Source organism: Oryza sativa, chromosome 9, assembly GCF_034140825.1.
Source record: "Oryza sativa Japonica Group chromosome 9, ASM3414082v1".
Classification (NCBI taxonomy): Eukaryota; Viridiplantae; Streptophyta; class Magnoliopsida; order Poales; family Poaceae; genus Oryza; species Oryza sativa.
In genome coordinates, this window is record NC_089043.1 from 4,677,571 (window position 1) to 4,687,731 (window position 10,161).

At 43.7% G+C, this 10,161-nt stretch overlaps 1 protein-coding gene across 1 annotated transcript; it reads right to left on the reverse strand.

Moving 5' to 3' along the window:
- Positions 1–8,187: 8,187 nt before the first annotated feature.
- LOC107278918 (uncharacterized) lies at positions 8,188–9,677 on the reverse strand. The gene is made up of 4 exons (XM_066304262.1): positions 9,418–9,677; positions 9,015–9,309; positions 8,835–8,933; positions 8,188–8,757 (listed from the first exon to the last, which is right to left on the reverse strand). The coding sequence occupies exons 1-4, from the start codon at positions 9,675–9,677 to the stop codon at positions 8,404–8,406; spliced, it is 1,008 nt and encodes a 335-aa protein (XP_066160359.1). The 3' UTR covers positions 8,188–8,403.
- Between the last annotated feature and the right edge of the window lie 484 nt (positions 9,678–10,161).

Here is a 10,161-nt window from a genome sequence, read left to right on the forward strand (position 1 = left end):
AGGGGAGAGGAGGGGGAGAAGAAGGGGCCTCTATATAAAGGAAGGAAGGATGACAAGAAGGCCTTTCCTTTGGTTTGTTGTGCTGTTCGATCCATCTCTTCTTTGTTCAGTTAAGATTGGAAGTGGGGTTGAGTTGGGTACAGCTGGCGAGGGGGACACGCGGCACCAGATGCAGCGCCCGTTTAAACTTCTTTCCTCACGTTGCGTTTTGCTGAAATGACCAGGGTGCCCTCCACCCTCTCTTCCTTCCCGGGCTGGGGTGTGGGTTGTGTCAGTGTTGGTTGGTCGGTCGGTTGGGCCGTCTCGTGGTTTCAGTTTGCTCCGCTCAGCCAGCGGGTAGGGAACCCAACTCACCGCTCAACACTCAACCGTGTTTTTGCTCTCGCCTTTCGCTTTCTACAAGTTATATGCTCTACAAATATATACTAGCAAATATATTATTTTTCTCAAAAAGACGAGAAATTGAGAAAAATTCACCTTGTCACGTCGAATGTTTAGCTCTGGTACATACAATCTTGTTCAATTGTGGATATTAATTTTGTGTCTTTTTCGACTACATTGTAAATAAATCTAGTTGCATGCATTTGATTCTAAATAAGCCATTCCATGCTTGCTATGTAATCCTCCTATGTAAAAATACATCATGCTTCACGAAAGCATGAATCTTAAAAATATCATCACAACAAATAATGTATGACCCATAGCATAATCCCTTCTATCACAATAAACCTGGCATGTCGATCAGCACTTCTTTTCCCATTCATGACAATGCTAAGGTTGTGTTCTTCTCTCAACATTCCCAATCTTTCCTCTCTCGTTTTTCCGCGCTCACACTTTCCAAACTATTTAACGGTGTGCTTTTTTTTTAAAAAAAAAGAAATTCTATAGCCAAATTGCTTTAAAAAATTATATTAATCTCCATTCTTAAGTTTTTTAGATAATACTTTATTAATTATGCACTAATCATTTGCTTGGTTGCCTCTGAACTCATCCTAACTCTTTGTTGGTAAAGAGGATAATATATATATAGTCTATGACAACATTGTTTCCAAGTTTTCAATAACTATCGGTGTTAACTAGGAGTACTACTTTGATCGTACATTACTTCTGAATGATTATATTATAATGAACTACAATTGAATGGTTATACTTATTAATATGCCATAATATAATATATTTTCAAGTATTTATAAATCGTTAATAGAAAAATAAGACGAGTGATCAAAATTCTCTCTTTTGTCTGTCAATTTCCCAAATTCTCCCACACCTTACCAATTCGAGCCGACTTGAATTGCTCGAAATTGACGAATATATCATCTGTGCTCGGCTCTACTGAGAAGCTTTAGGAATTGTGATATTGATGGAATAATCCAAGCTTAGCCTTTGTTATTAGAGGAGATTAAAAAGACTAAAGGAGAGTACGTGTAAGTGCGTATATATATTTCGTGATGGATCGATCGTTCCCAAGGCAAGGCAGCTACGGGCCACCTTCCGGTTGTTTCCTAGTCACCACTGCCTGCCTCTACGACGACTCTCCTCCATTTCGTGCTCTGCTTGCCTAATTTCTTCCCTTAGTTGTTACTCGTTATTCGTTGGAGAAGTGTCTACAAATATATATATATATATATGTACCCATCCATTCTCAACTGCATCCGCGTGTGTCACTGTGTGTGCGTGCATAATCATCTGTATATATATATATATATATGATAAATTGATAATTTGCTCCATTGCCAACCGATGAATCGATCGATCGAGACAGCATAACACCGTTGGATCGTTTTCTTCTCTTCACTTTTTGTTGCTAGCTACTACTAGTTAGCTATAGCTAGCTTGCACTTTCAAATTGATCCATTGCATTGGTAGCTCATGGGTCTCGCTCTGCCGCGCGCTTCCGTTGGAGTGTATCAAATATTTGAGTGTTTAACTAACGCATCCACTCATTTGGTGCCGTCGTCATCTGATCTCTTACATTCTGCCTACCCATGTTAGTTTAAAGATAGCTACACATTAATGTCTGTCTATGTATACCTGTTAACCGACCTTGGTTTAATTAATTATCTGATGATCTAGATTTTGAGCTAGGTTGTTATTCCCTAATATGTCTATACTCTATAATTTGTGTGAATTCATATTATACTAGCCAATGGTGTCGCGCATTTGCGTGACTATGGCCTCGTCTCTACCATTTCTTGATTTATGAGGGGCGACCAATATTATGATGATGATAATAAATAATTAAGACTGAATTTCATAAAACTATAATTATTTGGTGTATCACTTTATTACAATTTTAGGTTGGTGTTTCACAAAACTGCATCTGCAGCAAACAATTTTTTTATTCAAAAACAATTGTATCCCGTGTATGACATATATATGGGTCCAACTTGGGTACGAGCATTCATATAAGTATGGCAGGTGGATCCAAAATTGTTAGACAAACAAAGTTGCAACATTCTGAAATGATGAGCTAAATTTGCTAAAATTTACAAAATAAATGTGGCTTTCTAAAATTTATTAGATAATTAACCCTTGCATGCTCAACTTCTAAACTTTATTAGAAATCTTATATTCATATATTAAACAAAAATTATCTTAAATATTAGAAATATTGAAAAACTTAGATTTAATTTCATTTTTAACACACACAATTTTAGGTAACTTCAAATTTACAGTGTTTTGAATGACTCAATTGATCAAATAACTAAGTAGATTTGGAATTTTTTTTAGACAAAATAGATTTGGAATTTGTGACAAATTAGATATATTGGACTGTCCTCCTGCGAGAGCCTCGCACATTCAACGTTCCAAGACAAAGCATATTTGGAGTCTGCATAGTACCACGTAATATATATGTTCCAAAAATAAATATTTCTTGAATTCAAATCTTGTTTCACAATATATATATATATGTATTTCTACCATAATTCACACTACTACTTGTCTCATCAACCATTTTTTATTTCTTTTTTTCCCATCCTGCCTCTAACCACCCTCCAACCCTGACTATTCTAGCTTCATTGAAAAATTCTTTCAATCATTTTCATTTAGTATTGAAATCCCTTTTTCTGAATCCTAACCGTTAAACAATCTAAAAATACTTATATTTTGGAACTAGTGGAGGTTTGATTTCGTTTGGCCTCACTTGTTTCCTAGATGTGCGGTAGGCTGTGGCGTAAGTTGTTAGTCGAGATTAGATGTTGGAGAGTTCGGTTTTATGGTATCTCAAGATGGTGACGTAGGTAGTGAGAGGAATATATATTAGAGCTTTTTTTAAGTAATTTCCACCAGTGGTACACAAACTCGAGATGTGGGTTCAATCAAGTACATGAATATGTAAAACTTCCTTTACAGTGTAAAAATTTGTGTAGTGTGTGCGAACAAAGGCGAAAACGGTAGGTGGGAGCTGATTAGGATGCCACACGCGCACACTGGCAAGAGCATTACACATGTTATGTTTTTAAATAACTAGATGTACTGGATTTCTCTTTTATCTTTTATATATTTCTGTCCCTATATATTTCTATTAATAAACATATTTCTAACTTATATGCTGATTAGGATGTTACATATATGCATACATGCCCTGCATATTTCTTTTTATAAACATGTTTCTGATTTGAATATTAATTGATTAGGATGCTACGTTTGATACATTATTGTTGAACCATCCATAAAGTACTTTTACTGTGCATAGAAATATGTCTATAAAATAAAATATGTAGGAATAGAAGTGTACAAAAGATAAACATAAATCCAATACATAGAGTTATTTTCAAATATAATGTGCCTAATGCCCTATCAGCGTACGTGTGGCATCCTACTCAATGTCGTATCATTTTGGTTTTTGTTTGCACGCACTATGCAAGTTCGTACACTAGAATGGTTATTTTACAAGTTTATGCAGTAGATTGTATCCGTTTCTCATGTTTATGTAGCACCAGTGTAATTTACTCTTCTTTTTAACTCGCTTCTTTTCATCTTTTTCTTTTTGCCATGGCGGAGGATCTTGCAACCTGCAAGACGAGGTGCAAGTAATTCTTTTTATCACTTTTCTTTGGTTTTGTTTGACTCCTAATCGATTTGTTCCCCTCTCGATATAGGTTGTTTGGAGATCAAGGAGGCTTCAACTCGAACAATCCAGAAGGCGATTAGTTGACTGTGAGTCTACAATTGTCTATGTATCAACGGTTGGTATTGCCTCCTTTTTTTTTTTATCCAATGGTCTCAATTAAATTGATTACGTGGCCCAATGACAGAGGGTGAAAACTTTCTGTTTTCACTACTTTATAGATAGATTGTTTTTGTTATCAAAGTTTCACGTTAAACCACTTTAACATTTTTTTTCGGACACCATTTTCTTTCACTTTGGATCTTTTTTCCTCAACACCTTTGCTATCTCTAGGTAGACAGAGCACATCAACAGAGATAAGAGGATCTTGACCAGTGTGCAGATCACAATGGCACCTCAGAGACTAAATTAATTAATTCGATGACAACAGAAGTAAAAAGGAGGTCTAAGAAACATAAGTAAATGGAGCCCTAACTAAAAGTATGTGTTAAACTGGTCCAAAGTAAAATTTTGACAAAAGGAGAGTCCAAACTGAAACTCACCTATAATTTTAAGGAATTTCTATTATTTGAGTGGTAGATTGGGATATTTAGGTATATAATCTTAAGTATAATAAATTCATCCACCTGTCGCTTGTCCAAGAGTAAGAGCGAGCATGGTATTATAAAAACCGGCATCAATAACGTGTCAAACACAGAAAAATAAAAATAGAAAATCTAAACATAATAACAATCACGATAATTGTTATTAAGGTTTAGTAAGCCTCGGTCCTGGGACTTTTTGCATATATAATTGATATGATAGATGATAATTTTTAAATGTTTATTAATTAAGTTCCCTACAAGAGTGGTGTACTGGTTGTTTATACGTGTGTTTAATAGATGTCATATCCATGTCTTCTTTTTTTGAGCGTCTCCGATAGACCCAGCGGTTGTGCAATAATCAAAAGTTTATTTTGATGGACATATGGAAAACAACCCCGTTGACAACTACATATATATGGTATAATTAATTAATTAAACTAGTAGAATATGAGTATATCGTTTATGGATGACATGGAGGTTTACATGGCACCAACCGCTTGTTTATATATGTACGTGCATATATATTGTTTTGTTGATTAAACAAAGAACACAAACAAATATTAGTTAGTAATTAAATTAATAATTAGGCTTGTTATCAGGCACGGGAGGGAGAGGAACAAGCGTAACGCGTTTTTGATATGGCGTTTAATTTGGTGGTAGCTAGTTAGTCACATATCAATCCACAACGGCGCCCCCCAATCAAGTCTCAGAATACAGAGTACAACGTTACTTGCTTCTTTTGTCGTTCAGTTCATCCTTAATTCCTCTTCATGGACCACGCCACACGGCCACCGGGTACTAGCATCAATGGAACGGAATCGACACTTCTGGAAAAGAGGTTTTTAGTCACGGTTTGTATCCTCTTTAGTCCTAGACTACAAACCGAGATTATGAATCTAGACTAAAGATGTTCATCTTTCGTCCTGGTTGGTAACACCAACCGGGAGTAAGGAAGATGATCTTTAGTCGTCTCGGTTGGTAAAAAAATATATCATTTTTCTTTTTATTTCCATTGTTTTTATGATGTTTGCACCTCGACTACAATCTCCGTCACATCCAAATCCCCACAAATCATACACAATCATCCACAATACATGCCCATCGACAATCCACAAATCAATCACAAAATCATCCTCAAATCAACAAAAAAAAAATCTAAAAATCATTCTTACAAATCAATTCACAAAAAATATACAAATCAACTCCACAGCCGCCGCCGGCCTCTTACCTTCCGTCGGCTACAGCCCGGCCGGCTCGCTCCGGCGCCCCCGCCTAGTCGCCTCCCCTCCCAGATCCGGCGGAGGAGAGGCCACCCCTACCCTCGTGCCCCTCACATCGCCCCTGCGCCACTGCCGCCCCCGTGCGGGCCGCCGCCGCCGCATGGCCGCCTCCCCTCTCGGATCCGGCGGAGGGGAGGCTGCTGCTGCCTTCGCGCCGCCCCACACCACTGCCACCGCAGGTTGCCGTCGTGCGAGGCCGCTGCCGCCGCCGGCCTCTTACCTTCCGTCGGCTACAGCCCGGCCGGCTCGCTCCGGCGCCCCCGCCTAGTCGCCTCCCCTCCCAGATCCGGCGGAGGAGAGGCCACCCCTACCCTCGTGCCCCTCACATCGCCCCTGCGCCACTGCCGCCCCCGTGCGGGCCGCCGCCGCCGCATGGCCGCCTCCCCTCTCGGATCCGGCGGAGGGGAGGCTGCTGCTGCCTTCGCGCCGCCCCACACCACTGCCACCGCAGGTTGCCGTCGTGCGAGGCCGCTGCCGCCGCCACCCGGCCGCCTGCCGCGCGGCTAGCTCGCTCCACCACTGTCGCATGCTGCCTAGGTGCCACCATCCCCCGGAAGGGAGCTGGAGGGGAGGGGAGGGGAGGAGGGGGATGAGAGGGGAGGGGGCTAGAGGAGAAGAGGGGAGGAGGAAATGGAGGAGAGGAGGAGAAATGAGATAAGGTGGAGAAGGGATCGAGGAAGGTGAGGAGCGTCAAAGGGATAATTATATCGCTTGGGGAGAGAAATAGGCGGCTGGGTAGCACGTAGCTGGGGGTCAATTTTTATTCCCGGTTGTTTAATAACTGGGGCTAAAAATATTAAAGATAGTGAAGGGGTCTGACACCGCCTGCCATGTTTTGAATCGGGACTAAAAATCATGATCACACCAACCGGGACTAAAGTTAAAAAAGTATCCCTGGCCTTTTGAACCCTGTCCTAGTTCCTACTCAAACCGGGACTAATATAGTTTTTGGCTAACCCAGCAAAGATGGTTTCTCCAGTAGTGCGATTAGTGATGTCATCAGCTCGCAAGCTGTTTGCTCATAATTGGAGTGTATATTTTTCTTAATCAAATTCAAAATCCTCTCTAGCGATTCTTTAGATAACCAATCAGGTGTAAAAAAAAGGGTAAATGTCGGAGGGACGACCTCCGGCAGACGTGAGAAACCGGCCACGAGTTCGTGATCAATCAGGGGTTTTTGGTGAACTTAGTGTGCCGAGAGTACTCGGGAACGAAAAACACGAAGAAAGTATACAGGTTGATCATGTCTCTTAAAGAATAACAACACTACTCCTGTGTAGATCACTACCGGTAAAAGTTCGTACAAAGTTTGTAGCTCTCGAGCTAGCTAGCCTAATTCTTGCCGAGGTCTGGAATTAATCCCCTAAACTGTGCTTCGGATGGGTTTTTATACCATTTAGCTTTCCTCTCTCCCGTTTTTTTGACAAATTGACCCTTTTGGAAAACTTATTTCGAAACTAACCCCTGCCAAAAACTTCAACCAAAAATAGGCCGTCGCCTCAGCGCCAAACACATTGGCGCTGACGTTGGCCGTATCAGCGCCAACGGGACTGGCGCTGACATTGTGCCACCGTGGCGGCCGGGCCGATCCCCAACTGACGTGGCAGCTACCTCAGCGCCAACCGGACTGGCGCTGAGGTGGGACTTGGCCGCAACCCCCAAGGCCCAGACCAGCAAGCCTTCTGGATGGCTTGCGGGCTGGGACCTCAGCGCCAGCCATAATGGCGCTGACCATGGGACACTCAGCGCCAGCCCACCTGGCGCTGAGGTGGGACTTGGCCGCAACCCCTAAGGCCCAGACCAGCAAGCCTGGTGGATGGCTTGCGGGCTGGGACCTCAGCGCCAGCCATAATGGCGCTGACCGTGGGATACTCAGCGCCAGCCCACCTGGCGCTAAGGTGGGACTTGGCCGCAACCCCCAAGGCCCAGACCAGCAAGCCTGCTGGATGGCTTGCGGGCTGGGACCTCAGCGCCAGCCATAATGGCGCTGACTGTTGGAAACTCAGCGCCAGCCCACCTGGCGCTGAGGTAGGACTTGGCCGTTTCGGCCGTGGCCCAGCCCAGCAAGCCTTCTGGATGGCTGGGCTGGGACCTCAGCGCCAGGTGCACTGGCGCTGAGTTTGGACATGTCAGCGCCATTTAGCATGGCGCTGACGTCCCAGCCCTGCTAAACTTTAGCAAAACTTTGCACACAACAGAGGCAAACATCAAATCACAGAAATTTACAGGCAGTAATATATCCAGAGAACCATACAAAACATACATCCATCCATCAATCCCAACATCATTCCATACATCCATAGAATCCATCAATACATCCATATATGAAGTCCATATATATAAGAAATAAAAACATCCCATCGATCCTCGTCTATACATCCAGTCGAGTCCATACATCCAGTCCATACATCCATCGAACCATGCATCAAGTCCATCCATCTATCCATCCATCCATTGAACCATGCACTCACCTCCTCCTACCTCTAGTGCGAGGACGAGGCACGTCGGGGGTGTACCTCCAGTCCTGCAAAGGAGCCCGCCGGCGTCGTGGTCGAGACGGGCCGGGCTGCGAGATATCCGGCTGTGACGACTCTGGTGCGTCCTCTAGCTGCGAGGGACCGAGCTCATCCGCCTCCTCTTGTCTGTCCTCATCCCCTTCTTCCTCCTCATCTCCTTCCTCCGCCTCTTTGTCTTGCTCGCCCTCCTCGTCACCCACCTCCCCTTCTTCATCCCCCTCTTGGTGGGCATGAGCATGTTCGACCACATCAGTCGACCTGCAGCCGAGCCTTGCTGCCAACTTCCGACATCGCTGCCGTAGTCTCTGCATAAAAAATAATCCATGTTAAGTTATCGCTTTTGGAAGAAAACACCGTAGTTTCATCTCTTTCCAACGATTACCTGTAGGGCGTTGCGGAGGGTGCCGCCCTCTCCTTCGGAGCCAGGAGCCGTGCCTAGCGCCACTCCCGCGTCGTTGACGGTCCGCAAGAGCTCTCGAGCCTGTAGGATTGAAATGAAGTAAGTCACAACATATATGGCATTGAAATGAAATAATATACAACATTAATGCTAGAAACTAACCACTCTGTCGCGAACAGGTCCCGTCTCGACCGTGGTACCTAGACGGGTACGAGTATCGTACTCGTTCTGCTCCTCAACATCCTCGGGGTCATCCGCTATGTCGGCTAGTGTCCAAGCCGGACGTAGGACAAGACGGTAGGTCCTGTGGAGCCACGCCAAGTACAAGTCGAACTCCGTCCCGTTGTGCTGACCCTGGTCTGGTACTCCATTCTCCTCGAACTTCTCCCATTGCGTGATATGATCCTGATGGTAGTAAGCCCAATCAGTCACCTTCTTGTTCTTCCGACGGTCCACCCTGCACGTATGCAAAATGTCCAACTCAAATATGTAGTAAATGTTGAAGTGACTGATTGGGCAAGCAAAATAAATTGTTTTCAGATCATCCATCGATCGAAACTCCAACCCCTTCCTTGGTTCATCACACATTGGTTCGAAGGCACCGTCATATTGTGGATCCCCATCAGCAATTGCTAGCCCAGATCTGGTAAGATCCTCGAATTGTGTTATTTCCGGGTTTCTACCCACCAGTTTCGCAAACACAGTCCTTTCATGCTCTGACATCTTACGCACTGGACGATCATCATCGGAGTCGGAAGCGGACTCATCCAATTCATCCTCTGTATCATACTCCAACCAGCCTGGGTTCAATCCACTGCGTATCATAGCCTCCTCACACTCCTCTCGGGTATAGAATTTCAGCCTAGCCAACTCCCTTAGGCCCATACTTACATTCTTACCATTCGCTTCTTCCTCAGGCAACTCCACATCATCTCCTACCTCCCGACCATCCTCAACATCTCCTTCCTCTCTTACCGGCACATTCTCCTCCACATTAACTTCCTCCCTTAACGGCACATTGTCCTCTGCATGTACTTCTTCCCTTAACGGCACATTCTCCTCTGCATGTACTTCCTCCCTTACCGGGTCATTCTCTTCCCTGACCTCCACATCCGCCATATCATTTACTCCCTCGCCCCCCTCCACGTCTTCCTCAATCAATTCTTCCTTCCTACTACACCTCTCCGACAGTTCGTGACAGCTAATGGGTGATTCTATAAGTTCTTTCTTCCCTATCCTACCATCTTTCTTCCATGCAAACACCTCAAGAGATTTGAAATGTGACCCCAATACTATATCTATATATGTT